This window comes from Rhinatrema bivittatum, chromosome 1 (genome assembly GCF_901001135.1).
Source record: "Rhinatrema bivittatum chromosome 1, aRhiBiv1.1, whole genome shotgun sequence".
NCBI classification, from domain to species: domain Eukaryota; kingdom Metazoa; phylum Chordata; class Amphibia; order Gymnophiona; family Rhinatrematidae; genus Rhinatrema; species Rhinatrema bivittatum.
In genome coordinates, this window is record NC_042615.1 from 585,256,408 (window position 1) to 585,280,175 (window position 23,768).

The 23,768-nt window shown below is 40.1% G+C and overlaps 1 protein-coding gene across 1 annotated transcript; it reads right to left on the reverse strand.

Moving 5' to 3' along the window:
• Positions 1-2,922: 2,922 nt before the first annotated feature.
• DIRAS2 (DIRAS family GTPase 2) lies at positions 2,923-11,975 on the reverse strand. Its single transcript, XM_029586057.1, has 2 exons — positions 11,385-11,975; positions 2,923-3,805 (listed from the first exon to the last, which is right to left on the reverse strand). Exon 2 carries the CDS (start codon positions 3,765-3,767, stop codon positions 3,168-3,170), a length of 600 nt encoding a protein of 199 aa, XP_029441917.1. The 5' UTR covers positions 3,768-3,805; positions 11,385-11,975; the 3' UTR covers positions 2,923-3,167.
• Positions 11,976-23,768: the final 11,793 nt, after the last annotated feature.

Here is a 23,768-nt window from a genome sequence, read left to right on the forward strand (position 1 = left end):
TGTTTGACAATGTTCACAGTCTGAAGCTTAAAGCTGTAGGGCAGGAGTGGCCAACTCCGGTTCTCAAGAGCAAATCTATCTCGTGCATATTCATTGTGGAGATCCTGAAAACCAGGCCCTGTTGGTGGCTCTTGAGGACCGGAGTTGGCCATCCCTGCTGTAAGGGATGTGAAGAGGAATCAATTTTGTGATCTAAAGAGAGTTTGTGGAGCAACCCCATTATTTTTTCAGCTCCTATATGGTCACTTATAAAAAACAAAAGTTGGGTATCTCTGTTCTGTACCATTCCCTGATGCCATTGCTGCAATAAAAAAAAAAAAGATTCTGTGTCACTATGCCCAGAATTACGCTTGCAACATAGAACCAGTTGTCCCCCTTACCACCAGGGCCTGCCCTAAAATCCTTCCACAGGTGGATGTGGCTCAGGTGCACACTGGCATCGGTAACTTTCTGCTTATAAAACTGCAGCCCTACTTTTATTCCACCGAGAATGTTGTTGTGCCAGTCTGTTATTGCTTTGGGAATTTGGATGAAGAAAGAGGTTTAGGGCAGAGATGGGGCTGCAGGGAGGGGATGTCATGGCTGCCTGTGTTATCATATACCGGGTAGAGAAACAGCCCCGGTTATGCTTGGAGGCTGGAAGATGCTTGTGAAATGACTCTTAGCAGCAAGGTAAATTGTTCCTAAACTGAATACTTATTTAAAATAGCTCTGAGGATACATTTACAGAATAACATAATACGCAATGCAAGCTAATTCACTACTGACTCACTGTACTTTCCAGTAAGGTGGGGTTTGTTTTTTTTTTTTTTTTTTGCCATATGCATTTTTGTCAAAAACAGTAAACAGTTTCTATTTCAAAGCCTTTCATTAAGGTGCAAACTGTAGCATATATAGTTTCATATCATATAAAATGAGTGTGCTTTTTAAAGTTTTCATAGTTGTATTTTTTTGTCACCCAGTAGAATACAGCTTTATTCTTTTCTATATATATAAAAAAAAAAAACAACAACACAACAAAAACCCTTAAGAGAATATACTTAGAGATTAAAAAGAAATTAACTCACGTTTGTAATTGAATGCTTGTTTATACTCTATGGGTAGGTAACTGGTCCGACTGCCATTTTTTTTCTCTACTCTAAACACTGTATTGCATTATAATTATACTTCTAATTAGAATAGCGTGTAATTGCCAAGGCAGTTTACAAATATTAGTCACACATAGGTTTTCAACATTAAAGGCAAGAAAACTAGCAAAGTACAATTTGTTTTCTTACAAGGAGATGCTATGAAAATGTATGCTATTGACAATTATTGTAAATTGCTCAATCTGGCAATCACGAGTCTTTTCACCGCTCATGAGCTTGGCGTGCTAGTTCATTTATGACCCCCTTTTTCACTATTTGATACTGTTTAGGTCATCATACTTTTTGAAACTTTTGCTACATTTACCTGGACCCACAGTCCTTTTGGCTCATTTCGTGTGCATTGAACTAGGTGACAGGTTTCTTCTGATCTTCCCTTCTTCCCTGTGCCTACAGAAATAAGCAGAGCATGTTTGTGCACATCTGGATGCTACGCGATGTCTTGCTATGGTAGTACAGAGATAGCCTTGATTGCAGATACCATCTAGCTGCAAAGTGTTGTTGCAAGTAGCCCCCCAAAGAAATTCAGAATCATCCCTAAATGCCAATACAAACGTGTGTTTCATCTTTGGCTTTGCTAAGGAACACAGTTTATTAATCTGGCATGCATTTAGAAATGTGTGTGTTGTTTTCATACCTTATCCACTATTTTCCCTTTAAATACAGTGAAATGCAAGCAGACAGACAAACTGTAGCCTTTTGTTTCCTTTGAGGCCAATGTATTAAAGTGTGCTGCTTTCGCATGCATTAGTGCATGTCAAAAGCGTTCTAAGCATGCAATTTAGTGTACACATGTTAACAGTGCTTTTAACGTAGTTAATTAGCACCCACAAGTATAAATGCAAAAAAAAAAAAAATGTGTTAATGAGGTAATGAGCTGAAAACCTTTGCAAACCATCTCATTACCTATTAGCGCATAGAAAATAACAGTGTTAAAACATGCAAAAAAGAACACAGATCCATTAATGCAAAAAACTTTATTGCACCTCAGGGGAGTGCAGTTGTTTTTGCGATAATGTCCTGGTAACATGCTAACTTGATCACTAGTAAATTAATGCAAATCCTCATTTGCATGGCATTTTAACATGAGCCGTTAAAATGAGCTAATTAATGCATGTTAACACATTTTAGTACATTCACTCAGGAATTTTCCATAGCTGCTAAATAATTCTAAATCCATGGTCATCACTCTTTCATAACTGATAGTCTCGTAACAGAGATTTATTCACAGGGAATGCCTGGATTTCCCAATCAGTTATCCCTGCATAGAGAGCTCCATATCAACCATGTGAAAGTTTTGAATCTCTCTCTTCATGAATCAGGCCTTCAGAGTGTCTTGCCTTGTAAGACTAAGAGCACAGGATCCTTTACTTTTACGTCTTTTCAATTTCTGTCCAAAACATGAACAAGTTTTTACTGACAGTTTAGTGTAATCTGATGCACAGGACCGTGGCATGTCATGCTAAGTGGACTGGAAAAGAAGTTGTTCTCACAGGTAATAATGACTTCTGGTCATGATGGACTGGGTTGTGTTGCAGTAGCCCTATCATAAACTCTCATAGCCAGTTTAATATAGCGCATTAAAATCAAAACAAGAAATCTAGTTTGGCGTGCCAGCTTATAGGTGAATTTTCAAATGAGTTAACACGTATAAGTGTAACATACTATCATAGCAATTTTCAAAAGCCATTCACGCTCCTAAAGTGCACTTATGCCAGTGAAACCTATTGACAATTCAATGGCATTTATTGTAGCAATTTTCAAAAGCTCACTTGCACGCATAAAGCGCATTTACACATGTAAAACCCAGTTTTAAGCCAGGAAATGCTTTTGAAAATCAGGCCCTTTTCATTTTATCATGTTAAACCTTTGTTTTAACTTTCATAACCTCTAGTTTTTTTTTCTGTCCGTGTGACTAATTTGGAGATTTGGCATGTTAGATGCTTTTCTACTCTCTGTGAGTTTTGTACAAAATAATGCCAGTCAAAGGACACCACAGGACAGTAATATACTCCAGCACTTTTACATGACCACACATTTGCCTTTAAGCTTCTCTTTCCTTTTCTGCTGTTTGCTCTTTTTGCCATCAATTTGTAGGCTCACAGTCCGGCGTTTCTCAAGATTCAGCAGCTCCTGGAATAGCTCTTTGACGTTATGATTCATCTTGGCAGAGGTCTCCATGAAGGCACATTTCCACTTCTTAGCCATCGCCTCGCCTTCGCTGCTGTCCAGTTCTCTGTTTTGGTTTTCATCACTTTTGTTCCCTACCAGCATTATGGGAATGCTCTCCACATCCCCTTTGATCTGACAGATCTGCTCATAGATGGGCTTGAGTTCCTCCAAGGATTGCCTGCTGGTGATGGAGTAAACCAGAATAAAAGCATGTCCTTTGGAAATGGACAGGCGCTGCATGGCTGGGAACTGGTGGCTTCCGGTTGTGTCTGTAATCTGCAAAGTGCATATGCTCTTATCGCAGCTGATTACCTGCCTGTAGGTATCTTCAATGGTAGGAATGTAGCTTTCTCTGAAAGTGCCCTTCACAAACCTCAGCACCAGGGAACTCTTGCCCACTCCTCCAGCTCCAAATACCACCACACGGTAATCATTACTTTGTTCAGGCATTGTTCTTCAATTCCTCAAATGCTTAAACGGGAAAACACCTAGGAAGGAAAAAAAAATGGAAGAAAAGCTAAGAGTAGTCCTTTTAGGATAAGAGAAATGGTTAATTCAACGGGATGATTCTATTCTACGGAACTTCCGGTAAATATAGCTGCAGTGCACAGCTAATGCGTGGTGTGACTGCCATAATTCTACATAAAATTAGAACAAAACTTATGGTTCATATTTGAAAACCCATCTGTGTGCATTAGTGAAAAAAAAAAAGCAATTAAATATATGTCCAGGAACTTACCCATTAAAAAAAAATCTCTAAAATCACTTTTAGAAATGTCATATTTAATTCTAGGGAGTAGGTTTGCTTGCTACCCTATACATAATTTTGGGAGTTCTTCATAGAGAGACTTTTCCTGGAGCCTACAAAATAGGGAAGGATACCAACTGAGATTCTGCTCATCATGAATTAAAATTCTGAATATTAAAAAAAAGGTGTGAATACTGGATTGATAGCCTGCATCTCACTAACAGTGCCCTTCATGTTCCACATAAAACATTTTTGGGCTTGACATCTGGTTCAGGGACAATAACACTGCAAACATCAAAAGAATCAAAATTATACCAGGCAGAGTAGAAAGCCCCATGGCAGTCTTCTCATCTTTATCAGTAATGCTAAGAGGTCATTCATTTTCATGTTCAGATTTGTCTGAGATCGTCCAGGTTTAGGATTTTTTTTGTTTTGTTTACAAAAGTAGAAGTTAAAGCGAGGGAGTTTATCTCACCCGGCCACTGTGTTTAACATCGTGTCAGGCCTTGCTCACCTTTCCGACCCTCTCCCGCACTTTATTTCCTCTTTTGCCTTAGGCTGATCCCAGACCCTTTGCCTGGTCCAATGTCCATCATGCCCAGCTGTCCTCATGGTGCTTCTTTCAAATTTTGACATAAAGAGATCTTTGATTGGCCACCACCGCAGGGACAGTCCATTTATATGGCCAACTTGTCTCTCCCCTTATTCGCAAGTGACAGCACTTTCCCTCCCTCCTTCCCTCCCTTGTTATTGTATCGTTGTTTTGTTCTATGCCTGTATTATTTTGCAGTGGCAGGTAACACGAGCCCTGTTTTCGGGGGGGGGGGGGGGTTGAAAGGTTTGGTGGGGATTCAGGGTAATGCTAGTTGATGGGGTAGTATATGGACCGTGAGGTCTGGTTTACCTGCAGCTGGATGATCATTATGGACACTGTCTTAGTGTTTGGCTATTTGCCAGGTTCTTATGGCCTGGATTGGCCACTGTTGGAAACAGGATGCTGGGCTTGATGGACCCTTGACCTGACCCAGTATGGCATGTTCTAATGTTTTTATGTTCTTATGACCGGAGTCACGGGATCTCTGCCATTGGGATGTGACAGAGGGGTCATGGCAGGTGAAGCCTCTACTGCTGGGTCATGACAGAGGGGCTACAGTGTCGGTTGCAGTGGGGGTGATATATGTTTGATGATGAAAGATTAAAGTTTGGGCATAGGTTTCTATGTTAACATGTTTATGCTTATGCTTATTAAACTGTAGTCTTACTTCACTTCTCATGTCGGTGTGGTTGTTTTGGGGCTGCAATGGGGGGGGGGGGGAAGGGGGAAAGGAGCAGCACCATTTCATCGCGACTATACATGTTATTTTGTAATAACGAAACGCACAGCCACTTTAGAATTTTAAAAACAATTTAGACAACCATATTATATGGTCAAAATTATTATTCTTTTATTTTAATAAATATATTTTATAATATTCCACCTTGCCTGACACTTCAAAGTGGATTTACATTCAGGTAATGTAGAAATTGTTTGGCTGTATAATAAATAATATACTAAGTACTAAAAACTGTGTTTTTTAAATTTTAAATTATTTTATTTTTACTCAAGATGACTTTTTTCCTTTTCTGCAGTTTGTTTGATCACTTATCTTTGTTTAAAGCTTGTGTTTTGAATTATTTTTATATCCACTTTTTTGTTTATCTGCAAAGGTGGAAAACATGCATAGTGTCTATATTTTGACCTTTACTTTATTGACAAAATATTTCTATACTGCTACACAAGCCACCATAGCAGTTTACAAGAATACCATACATATTAAAAAATGTATAACCAGTAAAACAAAATACAAAAACATATCTTAAACTGTGCAAAAAAAAAAAATGTCTGCTACAGAATATTTCAATATGCTGTTCTCTATAGGGCAGCACTTTCAACTGCAAACTCTTCTCTGAATAACCAGGCCTTTAGTCCCTTTTTAAAGATCTTTGAGCCATTCTGTGTTCTGAGATGTTCTGGTAAGATATTCCAAAAGGCAGGACCAGCTATTGAAAAAGCTCTTTCTCTCACTTCATCGATGTGCACCTGTCGAACTGTCAGGACCTCTAATAGGCCTTTATTTTGAGACCTCAGTGTTCTGAATGAGATGTAAATATGGAGTCTAGAACCTACTCATGGAGTATTTGTAGTGTTTATCAATGTATGAATTAATATAAGTGCCTTATATTTAAATCTAGCCCTAACCAACCGGGAGCCAGTGTAGATCAGCAAGTACTGGAGTGAGATGCTCATACCTTTTTGTGTCCAAGAGCAATCTGGCTGCAGAATTCTGTAGCAGTTGGAGAGAGCATAAGGTTGAGGAAGGAATGCCTAATAGTAAGGAATTACAGTAATCCGTTCCTAAGAAAAATTAAAGATTGTAAAACTGTTCTGAAACCTTCCATGTACAGGAGAGGTTTTAAATGTTTTAACATGCAAAGTTTCATATATCTAGTATATATTATGTTTTTAAGATGGATTTTCAGGGAAACATTTGTTTCTAGAACAACCGCCAGATCACAAGCTGTGTTTATTATGGGTATGATATGTTTCCCAAATTCAAATCTGATATATACTATATATGTGCATGTATGTGCATCAGTAACATCTTTGCACATATATCCAATTTTATAAACCTCAGGAGTATAAGTGTACTTGCAGTGTTACATGTAAACATTAACTGGGTAAAAAAAGGGGAATTCCAGGATGGGGTTCAGATGTATGCACACAAGTGGTTATTTTGTAAGTGGCATATGCTCATACATTACCAAATATCTGTATTGTTTTGCAGCTGTTCTATTAAAACTGCATTTCTCTTTTAGCTGCAATTTTTGGGTGGGAGATGGGGTTAAATGGTAGGGTTTGAGGGTGAAATGCTGGAGAGTCTTGGTGAATTGGTGAAGATCTAAATGAACTGGTAGAAGTATGGACAAACTAAGTAAATATTTTCAGAAGAGGAGTATGCACATACATTTTAAATAAGGGTCTTCATTTTTGTTTTTTATTTTATTTTTCCTGAGAATTTATCAGTGTTCATTATAATAAGAACAATAAGATTAGGGACATGCATTTGTTTCAGAGTTACACATGTAACTCGTGGACCGTATAGTACACGCATAATTTTCCACAATTGTTAAGAGAGTTACAATTTAAATTTTGTAAACCGTTATGATGGCTTTAGCGAATGACAGTATATAAAACGCAACAAATAAATAAATAAATAAATAAATAGGTATGTGTGTAATTTTAATAACCCGAGTTATGCATACACTATCCAATTTTTACAAGTATACACTATAAAGTCTACGAGTTATGCTCATAACTCTGAAACAAATTAAACAAATGCACATCCCTTAAAAGATATTTTCCTGGAAAAACAAAGAGTCATTTTTTTCACCTGATTTCTCCCATTTTTGTTTTTGGTGTAATAAACACTGATAAATTCCCAGGGAAAATAAAATAAAAACTGAAAACCCTAAGGTCCATGTTTGTAAAATACTTGCCTCGGCATTAATTCTGGGATATTGCCTACACATTGTTTTAATTATGTGTAAAATATACATATGCAATTTTATTAAATTGGTTGAGAAAGTATGCATGTTCCTGCATTTAAAATATAGTATAGGCATATACTGAAACATACACATGTAATTTTGGGGAAAAAATATGTGCTATTATAAAAACTGTGTGGTTCCTGCCACTACGGTTAATAAAATACCCCAAAAATCTCCCTGGGTCCCCTTACATGGACAAGTAGAGTACCATGGACAATTATGAAAGTTAGGCTCCATAAACATAAAATATATTTCTTTAGCAGTTCTGTAACCAGCTGGGATAAGTGTTTTTACATATGTTTTTACATTTTAAATTTAACAAGTCAATAAATGAGAAGTGTAATAGTTTGCTTGCTGACATATAATAGTAAAGTTGAAGTAATTCAATCACCCTATTGTAGAAATGGAAATATGTATGTCATTACCATGGCCATTGTATGTGTTACATGGAAGTGTTGCACACCAAACAATGTAATCCTTAGAAAATTTATTTTGTAATGAATATTTAAACACTTCTGCACTCTGGTCAGGCAATAGTGTCTATTAAACTTGGTTGCACTGCATTTACTGTGTCACATAAAGAGAAGCAATGAAAAAAGTGATTAAATGGTAAACCAGTGATGTAAAGCATAAATATTTAAGATCTCAGTTGTACAATTTTAAAATGGTAATAGAATATTATGTCTTAAGTCTTATACTTGGCTGTAAGATATCTGAGACACAACGTATCCTTAATATTGTTTTTTGGCGATTATGGGCTGATGATTGTAGTGCTGACATTACAGCCACCTAGACAGAATAATTTTCTGAATTTGGAGAACGATTGGGCGTTTTCAGGCAGGCTCCATTTGAGGGTGGTTGTTGTCAGCACTTCGATCAAACACCTGAAATGAACAACTATAAATATTTATTTTCAGCTGACACAGAGGGTTAGAAGACTTTTGTGGATAAAACAGTCCTTTACTCAAACAAATGTCCCTTTTTGAAAATGTCCCACCTGATAAGGATGTAAAATGACATGCATGCACCCCTGTATGTACGGAATATTAGACAGATAATAGAGAGCTGTTTTGAGGGGCAGAGTTTGAGCAGGAGTTTGGATTTATGCACATATATTTTAGTTTTGAAATGCATGTACGGGATGATTTTCAAAGCAGATTTGCATGGGCAAGTTTGCTTAGAAAACTGCTGGAATGTGTGTGTGGGACAGCCTGGTAATGCATATGAGCTATTACAAAATTATCACCTAAGCGACCAATGTACTAAGGTGTGTTAATATGGGCTGCTGATGCATCTTAAATGGTTTACACTAATGACCCATGTTAATGACATGCAAATCACTTTTGCATCAATTTTCTTGCATCAAAGTTAGCGCATTAATACTGTCATTAAGGAAAAAAAACAACAAAATGTAACTATACTTCCTTCAGGTATAATTACGTTTATTGCATTGAAGGATCCTCATTATCTTTCACAAGTTTTAACACGTTATTTTCCTATGGACTTATAATTTGCATAATTTTGAATTCCTTTATCTGTTTTGCATTAAGTTTGTGTTGAAACTTGGGAAAGCTCATTGACGCATATTAAGAGTGTGTTGTCAAATTACTGCACTTTTAATGTGCAATTAATGCTTGGGTACACATCAAATACTTTAGAAAATTGGCCCCTTATATGTTAATGTTGTATCCAAAAGATAAAATACACAGACACAAGAGGGAAATATATTTTCTATCAAAACTTTAATATTAATCTATAAACTATAGGTAGAATTCATAATTTCATTTTAGAAAATTGTACTGTGTCGTATAACAGCATATGGATTACCATGTTTTGGGGAAAAAAAGACAGCTCATACATTTGCCTCCTCAAGTTGTCACTTTTTCATTAGCATTAGCTAAACAAAGACTGCCAAATACTGTGGATTTACTTTTCACCTCAGAGACTCTGACTTTGGTATTAAGCAGTGATTTGAAGGTCATGGTATAGAAACACTGATGTGGGAAGTCTGTCTTGTGCAATAATGAATGGATACGTGTGAGTGTGTAATTGTTTTGCAGAAAAAAAAAGAACAGCAACTAGGAAATGTAAGTCTGCATAATTTGAGCTAAATTCAGAAGTAAGCAATCTTAAAGTTAAAACCCTTGAAAATGACAAGACAGTAATGAATCCCACTGTTTCCAACTATTTGGAATGCACAGAGATGCAAGGTTTAAATGTCATTAAAAGATATTTCTGCATTAGTGGAGAAGCAGAGAAGGAGTATTTAATGACTATGGTTGGCATCTGTTTGACAAGAGTTTCACAAACACAACACACATACAATTTTCAGTGAATGTCCTCCAAATTCTTTCCAGTGTATGTGCATTGATGGACGTGTGAAGCTTTATGAATCTTAATATAGATTTTTAATGCAGTCATGACCCAGAGAATAAACAATATGCATCAGAAATGAATGAATTCACGAGTCCAGTTGGCCATGGCCAATGTGGACTTTTATGTCACATAAACATTGCAAGAAAAAGGTTTGAACTGCGCCCTCAGTAGATGCACTTTACAAGTTATTTCTCTTAGGACTCCTTGTATTCATGAATAATCTGCTGACCTTGATGAAACTCCGAGCAGAAACTGAAAGCAATTTTTCAAAGCTAGGATGCTCTCAACTAACAAATAAGTGGCATTATCAAAATGTGCCTTATTCACAGGGTTATTAATGGTAATGATATATCTCCAGCTTAGGTTAAGTTCATTGATTTAATTTGGCATCCATTTATAGTGCATGCTATTGCTAATATACTTCACTGCCTTTAGATTTATGACAAGGCATTTCATCATTTGAGCTCTCTTTGTAATTTCAAAAGATGAGAAAAATGAAAGGTTCCTCATCAAATTAAATTTAAAACATCATATTATTGCCATTATCACTAATTAGTATTTCTGCTGCAATAATATACAGTTTAAAAGAATGCATTGGAGTTTTTCTGTGCTCATGGCATGCTTTCATTGACACAGAAATGTGATAATCTGATCAATCATATTCCATAATTTGCCATATGGAATTGAGGTCACTAAGCTAGTTTTAAAGAAGATGTATTTTTTTATTGCGGTCACATGCAGCTTTTTCAACATTCATCTTCAGATAGTAGTGTATATATAAATGTTTTATTCTGCAAACAAGAAAAGAATCCAGTTACCTGTAGCAACAGCATAAACACTTGAAGCATGAATGAAGTGAAATTGCCTTGTTCCTAACATACCACCTCCTCAGGTGGAGATATTTATTCAATGTCAAGATTACCAAGTATCCTCTCTAGCCAAGAAATGGATTTGTCTTTTTTCATTTTAGTGACCTGCTGTACATCCATCCTGCTAGCAAGAATAAAGAGCACCAGCAGTTTTATGCTACACATCCTATCCTCATCAAAAATATAGCAGAAATCCCCCCTCAGCAGCAAGCAAATTAATCAAGCATTTCAAAGTAAACTGCCAGCAAATAAAACAAATTAGCTAACCATTCCTTTTACTGTTCTTGCATATTTTTTCATATTAAAATATTGATGGCCCCTTCAGTACATTACATGAAGAAATGTGCTTTATAGCTGAAGAAATCCTGTAGGTCTTCCTTTCTTTGGAAACCGCTAACATAGCATGCCATCTGCATAACAAATGTCACAACACTGCAAACGTTCAGTAGTGTGATGAGGGAATGGAAAACAAGTGAAATTAATTACCTGAGAATGAGTAAAATGGTGGCAAAGATTCTTCAGTTTTTTTCTGTCATAGTACCAGTAGGGCTGTTTTTCTAACGTGGGCTTTTTCTGCAAGGATGCTGTTCCTTAAATGACATATATTTATAGCTTGATCTGCTTCAGTTGTCTGTGAGCCTTGAGGACTGTTGCTGCCTAATCCTTATTTTGCTGTACTCCCCAGTCCTACAGACACTCTGACTCTTCTCTCGCTCTCTCTCTCCCCGCCCCCCTTCTCTCTCCCTCACTCTCTCTCTCTCTCTCTACTTTGGTGCCTGGGCTGTTGCTACTGTTCTTGCTACAGTAGCTTGGCTGCAGTCTCCTTCCAGACTCTCTCTGGAGGATCAGATATGGACTCGCTCCAGCCTCTCAGCTGCTACTGCTGCTGTTTAAATGGAGCCTGCTAGCTCATCTCAGATTTGAAGTGCCACCTACTGAATATTCCTGGAACATATTTTTTCTAAAGGACTGGAATTTTCTGGTCAGTCTAACAAGTACCATAGTTGCCTTCATAACAGTAGCCTTGTAGTCATCCTCCTGAAAATATTTCCTAATTCATTTCTAAACTACATTTTCATATGTAAATGTAATTTTTGTATACATGCATATCTGAATGTGTGTATGTTTACTGAAGTAAACAATAATGACCAGAGGTTGTGTGTAACCTTCTGAAGGTCACAATGCCCATTCTTACATCAATAATATTTATCTGATTGTGATGCAGCATAACCAATATCAATTAAATTACTTTCCATCTTACCATGTATATAACTTCTCTTGTTTCTCAAGCCCTTTCTCTGGTCTTCTTCAAAAATGTCTATCTACCGAGTTAAGAGACTATCATGGGTTTTATTACTGGAGCTAAATAATAAACTTCTCTGTATTTTTCTAAGTAAAATTATTTTTTTATGAGATAGAAAAATATAAATGTTTTAATTTCATAGGTGTTTTACAGTAGTATAAGTCACAGAAAATATAAGCACATTCTGACTTTAGCTTGACCAATAGGGGATGCTGGTGTGATAATACCTAGAAGCTCAACAAGAAATGGATCTTGGTGGAACCAGCCTCGGCTTTGCCCAATATCTTGTGCCTGTGTTTTGGATTCTTCTTTTCCTGCCAGTCATGGTACTTGCCACTCATAGCATCAGTGGGAGGGAAAACTGAGCTAATAATCATTCTTATAGTATGAAACTTGGTGGCACCAATAGCTACTCTATAGGCAACTTCAGCTTACTCTTTCAGATACAGAAGAGTTACTGCTTACTCGACATACAGTGAGTCACATTATTGATTACAGGGCTATTTGCTGGCTGTGGTAACGATTATTGAACCAATGTAAGACTGCTCCAAAAATATTGTTGTAATTGAGGTTTCTTCTTTTGATGTAATCCGAAAAAACATAGTAACATAGTTGGGGAGGGGAAAAGCAATTGAGAGATAGATAAGATAGGGATGGGGTTAGTATGGATTTGGAAGAGACGGTGGAGACCTGCAGGGTGAATATGCATCTTATGGTAGCAAAATCCCCTTCTCCTGCCTCGCAACTTCACAGCTCAGTTGGGAATGCTGATAGACATTTGAGGGTCATGGCTCTCAGCCCACATGTGGCACATCCTCAAATACCTAATGAATAGTTCTTTTTATGACAATTGTTATTCCAAATAAACCTGAATATTTAACATTCTTCATCTATGTGAAGCTCATACCAGCAAGGATAAACTCACTTTCAAATGAATAAACATCCTGTACTGAACTTCTATAACCATGAAGAAAAATAACTATCTCAGTTACCTTAGCCTGGCATTCATAAGGCAGATATAATATACATACAATAAGTATATTATGTGTGTTCTGTGCATACATTTTTGTTATATATAGACCCATTTTTAAGAAGTTTAAGAACTTTGTCAAAAAGTGCATTTTTCACCTAAGCGTTAGAGCAGAGGTGTAGTGGCTATGATAGTCACAGAGAAAACAACATTTTCTGTAGGTTGTGGGACATTTTATTGGGCTAACATGAGAATAATTAAGATGCTATACATGAGCTTTCAAGATCACATATTAGGTTCTACTTCTACCTACACATTTTGGGCCTCATTTTCTAAAGTATCGCAGACCTGAGGTACTTTAGAAAAATGCGGTAATGAGGGGCGGGGGGGCCGAAACGGCGGGGGGGGGGGGGGCGGTCCTGCGCTAGCCGGCAGCGATCGCACCTCCGCTGGTGCGATCGCTGCCGGCGTCGCGCCCAATAACTACACCATAAAAGCTGTAGTTATTGGGTGCGAAATAGGCAGCGAAAAGGCTCCTTACCTTTTCGCTGTCTGCGCCTTCTTTGCAGGGTCGGCCCCGGTGACGCCCCCGACTCCTTCCTCTTCCGGGACCGACTCCGCCCCGATGACACTAGCACAAGCATGCGCTAGCGTTAGAAAATGAGGCCCTTAGATAGCCAAGAACTCAACTTAATTCTGTAAATGACTGCATTTATGACTAAACTTAAAATTAGTGATCTCATTTTTATTTGTGCAATATTCCATGGAATAAAGATGCTTTACTTATTGCTTTTTTACCCTTTTAGCATGTCTACTCTTAATCCAAACCTCTATTTTCTGAAAAAATGTTGAAAATCTGTGATTCTGGTATAATAATGATAAATAAGCTTGAGTTCAAAGGGAATTAGTCTTGTTTTAAAGTTGATTTTAGTCATAACCGAAACTCTGACAATATTGTCCTGTATTTTCCAGCAAGTACCAGAAATGCTATCTAAAAATATATTGTTTAAAATGACTGTACAGATTGAACAGCACGTTCAGTGTTTTTATGTAGTTCTTGACATCTTGTTCTCTAGTTATCCCACTTAGTTATTTCATTACTCTGCCTTAGCTATTCTAGTCACCGCACCAGGAGAATTTCAACATAAGGAAGGCTATAATCTGCTTTTTACTTATGACATGGTTCTAGTAGGGTGCAAATTAGACATGTTGATTTATATCAATAATTAAAATCTGTCTTTTGAACAGAGCAGGATTTTCCCTTTCTTTCATTGATTGCCTGCTGTACATCTATAGTATCATGCCAGGAAAAATGGGTTGCCACTTCTTATCATTAAAATAAAAAGTATAATCATAACAATTTGCATTTCAATAATGCTTACAGCCCTAGCATTTCTGAAAAAGTTAATGTTGACTTTTGAAATAGATGGTAAAGAAACTTTCTAAGTGTAGACATTCTTAGATGTTCATATCCAATCACGAGCTGTCCGAGTAAGTTACCCAAATAAACTGTATATTCAGCATTGCAGTCACACTGCTGAATATATCCAAACAAATCCAAAGTTATCCATTTACCAGGATACCTTTAGGACAGCCCAAGTTAATCTCTAGGAGTTATTTTTATGTGGCTGGACATTCAAGTTATTACCCTGTTTTCAGACCCTCGTAATGAAATATCTAAACTGCCACCTGATTGTTAAACCATAAATTGAAAGGGAACCCCAGAAATCAGAGGTCATCTAGTTCTCCAGATGTTCAGTCATTAACTAATTAGAACCTAGAATGAAGGATTATATATATTCTTAGTGGGAGTTACAAAAGTATTAGGCATTAAGCTTGATGGGTCCCTAAGTCTGTCAAGTCAGATTTCTTAACTAAGACTGTGTTGCTGGTTTTTTTTGGGGTTGTTTTTTTTGCTCAACACATAATTCGTAGGTTAAAACCCTGTTTGAAGAAGTCCGAACTTGCTACTATTTCTTGTGCTCTTGTACTTTCTCATCTTGATTATTGGAACTCCTTGTACATTGTAATTACTGAGGTTGACTTGAGGAGGCTTCAATAACATGGGCATACAGGACTTCCTGGGCTTCCCATACCATGACCCTCCCTCTTAATAATAAACAATAAGACCGGATGAACTTAAACAAGGTTACAGTTTATTGATTACTCATATACAAATGCAACATCCTCTGGAATTTGTTGCCAGAGGATGCGATTAGTGCAGTTAGTATAGCTGGGTTTAAAAAAGGTTTGGATAAGTTCTTGGAGGAGAAGTCCATTAATGGCTATTAATCAATTATACTTAGGTAATAGCCACTGCTATTAATTGCATCAATAGCATGGGTTCTTCTTAGTGTTTGGGTAATTGCCAGATTCTTGTGGCCTGGTTTTGGCCTCTGTTGGACACAGGATGCTGGGCTTGATGGACCCTTGGTCTGACCCAGCATGGCAATTTCTTATGTTCTTATGTTCTTAACTTGAGCCCCATGTACAATGCAAACATATGTCATTATATACACAGTGACATCAGATTTTGAAAATCATACTTTTATTATGGAATTAGCTAATTAATTATGGTGATGTAATGAGAGAAAATTGCTTAAAAGGTCAGATTGTCATGATCTGTTCATATCATTCCATGTTAAAAATATTTTTGTTGAATATACATATGGGCTGATTTTAAAAGCCTTGCTCGCATAAATCCGCCCGGATTTACGCGAGCAGGGCCTTGCGCGCTGGCGCGCCTATTTTGCATAGGCTGCCGGTGCGCGCAGAGCCCCGGGACGCGCGTAGGTCCCGGGGTTTTTCGAAGGGGGCGTGTTGGGGGCGGGACCGGATGACGCGGCGTTTCGGGGGCGGGACCGGGGGCGTGGCGCCGGCCCGAGGGCATGGTCCAGGCCTCCAGACCAGCCCCCGGGTCTGAAGACGGCGCGCCAGCAGTCCGCTGGCACGCGTAGATTTACGTCTGCTTCTCGCAGGCGTAAATCTAGGGACAAAGGTAAGGGGAGGGTTTAGATAGGGCCAGGGGGGTGGGTTAGGGAGGGGAAGGGAGGGGAAGGTGAGGGGAGGGCGAAAGGAAGTTCCCTCCGAGGCTGCTCCAATTTCAGAGCGGCCTCGGAGGGAAAGGAGGCAGGCTGCGCGGCTCGGCGTGCACAGGCTGCCCAAAATCGGCAGCCTTGCGCGCGCCGATCCAGGATTTTAGAGGATACGCGCGGCTATGCGCGTATTTTATAAAATCCAGCGTACTTTTGTTTGCGCCTGCTGCGCAAACAAAAGTACGCGATCTCACTTTTTTTTTTAAATTTACCCCATATTAAACAATGCTTAATTTTAAAGCATATTACTAGTCATTGGTAATTAAAAGGATCCTTGGGAAGGATGCCATATAAATGCTGCAAATAAATTAGTGCACGAAGGTTCTCAAAACCTATTATTCATCTGCATCTCATTAAGATGATTATGATTAGTCTACCTGCTCAGTCTGTTTATATCAGTGCTAAATGCGTCTGAGACAGTGTCTCTGAATTCTGGGGTCTATCCAGCCCAGAGATTTTATCCTATACTGGATGACTACTGTTGTAAACTGGGATGTGTGACTGCTATTTGGTTGTTTTGAAACACTCCGAAAGGAATTTGGAAGAGCCACACAAAAGATATTTGTAGTGCATAGGGATGATAATTTTCAAACAGGCGTGCAGATGATATATACATGTGCACGAGGCCAGATACATATCAATTTTATATCCTGCATGCACATACCCATGAATGCTATAATCTAGTCTTGGAATGTGTATATATGTGTTGCGGTCCCGGGCCGTGCCCCAGTCCCTCCACCTACCTCTGGGACGGCCCGGGCCATTTCGGGGCCTCCTCGGGCCTGCAGGACTCCCAGCGCGTTTCTCCCTCCTCGGGGGAGACGCCGACGATCCGCCACGGCTGGCCCCGCCCCCTAGACACGCGCAAGTGTGAGGAGGAGTCCCTCTTAAAGGGGTCAGCGCGGGAAAATCTCAGCCCTGCCTTGGATGACATCAGACGCCATCAGGGTATTTTAACCCTGCACCTGGACTCCTTCAGTGCCTTGCAACGAGGTTCCCTCAGGTTCCCTGAGTCTCCAGTTGCTGCGTCTGGACAATGGATCTTCTCTGCTGTCTCCTGGCTTCTGACCTTGCTCCTTTCCTGACTACGTCTTCAGCTTCCGCCCCTGGCTTTGGTTTGGATCTCTGACTTCTGGCTTCTGACCTGGCTTCGCTCCTGGACTATGACTTCGGCTTCTTCCACCACCGCAGGTATCCGGTACTCGCAGGCCCAGAGGATTCTCCTAAGTCCCAGCGGCTCGGGCTCTCACGGGCTCCTCCCGTGGGAGCCGCGGGCTTCCAAGGGTGAAGACTCTTCAGCCTCCTGGGCCCAGCCATCCTCTTCTTCCGTCTCTCCAGACGCTGCCCGGATCCTTTGTCGCATAGGGTCCCGCCTAAGTCCAAGAGACCCGTGTCCCTATGGGCTCCTCCTGGGGGGACCTCGGGCTTCCAGTGGTGAAGTCTTCTCTGGAGCTTCTTCAGCACCGCCTCCTGGCTGTGACGTTTCCTGTGGGTTCCCACAGTATTCCATCCACCATCTCAGCCGGCTCAAAAGTCTGTAACAGTATGCTCCTATTTTACACGTGTGTGTGTGAACAGCCACGTAATATCGACTTTGAGCCACGCAAGAGAGGTCATTTTATAACAGGCGCACGTTCATGCTATGACCACTTTCACCAACTCGGCTACGTTTTCCCTGTCTATAGCTAGGTCCTCCAAACCTCACTGGTTCTTTAGCCTGCACACGCCCAGTTATCCCAGACCCCTCAAACAATTCATAGATGCCTGGAAATAGTTTTATTGAGACTTATACCTCCTCTATAGCAGAAGTAACTTTACGTTGAAATATACCCAGGTGCGCATCCAGGCATGTACTTGCATGCACATCTTTTGGCCCTGCCCCAGATCACCCATTCCTCACCCACACTACACCCTTTATTCCCCGATGCTAGATATTCACGCATCAGGACTTGTGTGTGCATGTGGGCTGCTTATAAAATCGAGTGGACATGCGCATGTGCTACATGCATGCCCTTTTCCTGATTTAGGCGCATGCCCGACTTTTAAATTTCATTTTATAAGGCAGAGCTCACCTATATTCCCATTGATAAATATGGGAGCCGGTCCAGGCCTCCCTTCTTTCTGTTGACTCTATCTGAGACCATTGATATGAAACTGGAAAAACATGTGATGAAAGTTCTGGGAAAAAAAATGCTGTACCTGAACCATTTTGCGGTGCTTTTAAAGGGACAGTACTATGATTGCTACAGCATATCATAGCATTTGTCATTTGAAAAGCAACTTTGATGGTCCACACCTACCTGCAAGCATCCTAACACACTCACTAACCACATGTGCTCATCCGCCCAAGTATGTATACATTATTCACATATTCTCTTTATACACTTACAAGCCGTTAAGCCCGTAACAATGGGCTATATTAATTTTTTTTTCAGTCCATTGTTGAACACAGCACCTTTCTACACTTTTTCTCCCTCACTCATTCACCTCGGTCACTCATCCTCCTCCCCCTCGGTCACTCACCCCTTCCCTCCCCTCAGTCTTACTCACCCTCTGTCTCCCATTGCCTCCCTCCCCTCACTCTCACCTCCCCCTCCCTCCCCTTCCCTCAGTCACTCCCCACCCTCTCTCAATCCCATCCCTCACTCTCATCCCCTCCAGTCCCCTCTCAGCTCATCCGCAACCCCTTCCCTATCCCTCAGCCCTCCTCCACTCCCTCTTTTTCTCTTCTCCACAACTTCTTACCCTTCCTACTTACTGACTCACATCCCTCTGTCTCCCATTGCCTCCCTCCCCTTCCCTCAGTCACTCCCCACCCTCTCTCAATCCCATTCCTCACTCTCATCCCCCTCCAATCCCCTCTCAGCTCATCCACAACCCCTTCCTTCTCCCTCAGCCCTCCTCCACTCCCTTTTTCTCTTCTCCACAACTTCTTACCCTTCCCACTTACTCACTCACATCCCTCTGTCCCCCCTCCCCTCAGTCACTCCTCCCTTCCCCTCAGTCACTCTCCCTCCCATCACTACCCCAGTCACTCCCCCCTTCCCCTCAATCACTCCCCCATTCCCCTCAGTCACTCCCCTCAGTCACTCCTCCTTCCCCTCAGACCCTCCCCTCCTCCCCCTCAGTCACCCTCGGACGGCACAGACGGAAGATCTCCAGGGGTCCCTCCCTCGTGCGCTCCTCGCCACTGCCACTACTGCTCCTCGCCGCTGCCGCCACTACTGCTCCTCGCCGCCGCCGCTACTGCTCCTCCCAGCGCCATGTTTTTTAGCAGGTCATGCTCCGCTCTGACCGACGTGCTCGCCTGCGCATGCGCGGTAGAGCTGCTATCTACTGCGCATTTGCGGACCGTTGGTCAGAGCCCATTTATAAGGTAGATACTACTGGGGCTTGCACTGCACACATGCACTCACATTTCAGCACTCTGACCAGTTATTATCAGTCACACATATCTAAATCTATTCAGTGACACATACATGGCACAAAGGTTATCCCCCTCCAAAAAATATACATAAATAGGAATAAACAAAATAAACACCATCTTTTGGAGTTTATTTATTACTACTACTTACCATAGTACCAACTAGAGATATACAGTATGCAGAGCTGCAGACATGTGGGGAACCTCCTCCTCCTGCTTCCAGAGGCATAGCAGCAGTGTGAAAGTGCAAGGCTGAATGAAAACAAAAGGTAATGTCAGTGAGGCTACCTATCAGACAATACAGAAAGCAACAGATGCAAAATGGGAAATGGGGAGGCACATCTAACTACCAATAAGAAGAATTTGTCTGAATTGGGATACTCAGTGAGTTGGTAGAGATGTTTGCTTTGCCTTGCCATTGGGGGAGGGGCACTCTGGGGATGGGGGCTAGAAGGTATGAATGGAGGGTATGAATGAGTGGTGATAAATGAGATACTGAAATGGTTTAGGATTTTGTTTTGGGTTTGTTATTGAATGGTTTTTGTATTTTTTGAAAAACTTCTAACTTGCTCATGCTCATGTAGATGGATTTTTAGGCCTATTATTCAATTATCCTTTCCCCTTTTTTTTGGCACATTTGTATAAATCTCTGGTACCTGACTTTAAACTGTTGCATATTAAGACGTATGAGCTGTTATGCCTTTCCCCCAGTGACCTAACTTCTCCCCAGCCACAGCCAACAGCCAACTAGAATAACAACCGTCCATTCCCAACTCATCTAAGAATGCCTCACCCCTACTCTCGCTGATATTCCCCCTCCCTCACCCTTATTTTTATCCCTGCTCCCTCTTCTCCCCACTTTTTCAGATCCCCCCCTACCCTACCCAGCTCCCCAGCACCCTATTTCTAAACCTTTCTTGATAGGCCTTCCTAAAAAGACCCCAAAGTTTCAAACTACATTGTAAATACCGTGTAAATACTTTGTAACTACCTTGTATATACCTTAGTTACCCTTTTAAATGTAATGTTTCTCTCATGTTGCTATTCTTCCAACATTTACTGTAAATCACATTTTTCTGTTAGCTCCTAACTTATTCTGTAAGAGCATAGTTGCACTTCGCTGTTAATATCGTTACTAAGTTTCATGTAAGAAATAAGAAGCCTCTGTCTTATTTAATCTCGATGTTTTCTGTGAACCGATGTGATATCCCTGATCGAATATTGGTATATAAAAATAAAGAAGTAAGGAAATAATTATAATAAAGAAATATCTCTTCACTTCCACCATACATTCATCCACTGATGGCAATGCTGCCTGGTTGCAAGACATCTGCCCTGGAAGAGGCTCCTACATGTATAAAATAAATGGGAAGAAATTCAGAAACAAGGAGGCAACAGCTACACTTGTAAGCATGAACAAGAATTGCAAAGGAAGGATGCTCAGAAGAGAACAGACATGCAATGGAACCGTAACAGATAACCATTGCTGTCTATTGGAAATCTGTGCCCTGTGTGGACTTTTGGAAGTCAACAGCTGCAGACATTGCATCCATGGAGATCACCTATCTTTACAAGACAAAGAGGACTGATATAATCAGATTTGGGGACTCTATTGGTCTTAGCATAGGACTACTGGATGCTGTGTATATGCTAGCATGGGGTAGAGATCTGCTTTAAGGCTGTTCTTTTCCTTTTATTTATATTTTGGATACACTGAACAGTCTGACGTTTTAGACGCTTTTTGTTTTGTCCAATGTATCTACCTGTATGTTTTAATGTTTGGTGCTTTTCCAATAAATAAAAAGTTAAAAAAAAAACCCCAACCTGTCTACAGTACACCATATGTATGTGAAAGTGATCTATGGAGATTTATGTTAGTATTTTATAAAATGTGTGTCAGAACCAACACAGTTGATAAAATACTGCATATTTCTTCCCCAAATTATGCATTTATTTTCCAGCAGTTGAGTATATTTGTAATGCAGGAAAACATAGATTTTCTCCAATCATGTTATAAAAATACCCTTGTATATTTTACATGCGTAATAATTGTAACAATCTGCATATAATAACCCAGAATTAAACATGGAGGCAGGCATTTTATAAAGTTGATGCATACTCTGATTTTGAAAATACTTATTTGTGCATATACTTGAAATCACCAGCTCACCAATGCCTCCAGCCCTCCACCAGTTCACCCAGACCTTCACCAGTTCACTTGGAGCCTCTAGCGCTTCATCTTGCACTCCTTTCAGTTCTCCCAGAATTTGTACCCAAAACCTACTGACAAAAGACGATGTGGTTTCAATTAAGTGATTCAATTATCAGGTGTAAAAGTGTACAGACAAATTTGGTAATGCATAAGCATATACCACTTACAAAACAGCAACTTGTGTGTGTACATCTGAACCCCGCTCCAGAGCACACCTCAACCAACCCTCACTAGGCCCACACCATCAGCTGGTGGACATGGCCCCAGCTGACCCCCGTTACACGCAGCGTGGTGCTATCGGTGGCCCTGGGTTGGATGCATCCTTCTGGGGGTGTGGTGGATGACCACCAGGGCTGTGAGTTAAGAGCTCACATATGTCATTATTGATACTATGCTAATAAAGCTATGGCCTTTTGATTCCAAGTTTGCATTTGTATCTCTTTGTATCCCTACTCTTCCCTTTACCTAGCCGCTATCCCCTCTCACCCGCCCTCCCTCCCTCCCCATTTTTCCCTTTATCCTGTAGCAATATTACGAAATGTTGTAATTAAGTTGCAAATGTTGTAAAAAGTTCCTTCTGTAAATAAGTTCCTTCTGTATTCACGGTTTTTTTTCTCTCTCTCACGCTACCTGTACTTCTCTCTCTCCTCTCCTATCTCCCCTACCCCTCGCCTCTTTCTTGCCTGCTCCCATCCCTTGCCCCCTGTTCATTGTAATTCCTCCTTCTTCGAGTTATCTGTAAACCGGCGTGATGTGCCTTACGAACGTCAGTATATTAAAAGCTGTTAAATAAATAAATAAAATAAATAAATATGTGCATTGTAAAGGGAGCTGAGAAGGGAGATGCTGGATTCCTGGTTGCTCATGTTATGGTCTGTGAGGATCTCCTTTAGGCAGATATATCACTTGCAAATATTTAATCATCCTAGCAACCCTTCCTGACAAACTGGCCTTAAGCATGTGAAGCTTCATTTGTCCTGTTTGCTTTTCCTAGCTAAAATGACAGTAAAGAGTGCATTCTATTTAAATAGTTCTACACTTGACTATGGTAATTGAAAAATGAATGATTTTTCAATTAAGAGCAGTCCAAAATGCAAATCTGTAAAATACTTTTACATAGTTTATAGTGTGATTATACATTACTGCATATTCATCTTCTTCAGAAATGCATATATGCTGCATAATAGTAGAATACTTATGTGCTGGCAAGAAGGTAAAAATGTTACCTATAATTTCAGCACATAGCACTCTGGGCAGCCTTTTCAACTCTTGCTAGGGATGTGCAAGGAAAATTTTGTTTCAGTTCATTTGTTTTGAATACCTCTATAATTTGTTTTCTTTGATTCCAATGACATTTCTTTTCCATTTGTTTGTATCATTTGTTCATTCATTTCTCATTAAATTCAATGCGGGAAGCACAAATCTTATTTTGGACTCCAAAACTGGAGTTTTCTATTTAAGTTAAATGAAACTTGCAAACAGCAGAGGGAAGATCACTCCAAGACATCAAAATTGTGTCAAAGTGATGCTGAAGGGGGCATGATTAGTCCATGGCATTGTGATAGGGTAACGTAGCCCAAACAGATACAGCAACACTCCAAGGGAACTGTGAGGGGAGTAAAGCAGTGAACAAAGGCTGCAAAAGAGGGAAAGGGCACCAACAACAGGCGCATGAAGATCCCAAAGCACCACGAGAGGGAAGTAAGTTAATTCTGGCTATGACACCTGTCACCCAATTGATCACTAAGATTGTTTCAACTGATCTAGCTGGGTAGGTAGGTGGGTGGGTGAGTGTCCTCTTTCTTCTTCACTGTTCCATGCTTGTTCCTCTGGAAGCTATGTGCGTAGTCAAAGAGGATGACCATC

Bases quoted from the DNA above. Each gene is read 5' to 3' on its own strand.
- DIRAS2 (XM_029586057.1), bottom strand. From the start codon at position 3,767: ATGCCTGAACAAAGTAATGATTACCGTGTGGTGGTATTTGGAGCTGGA.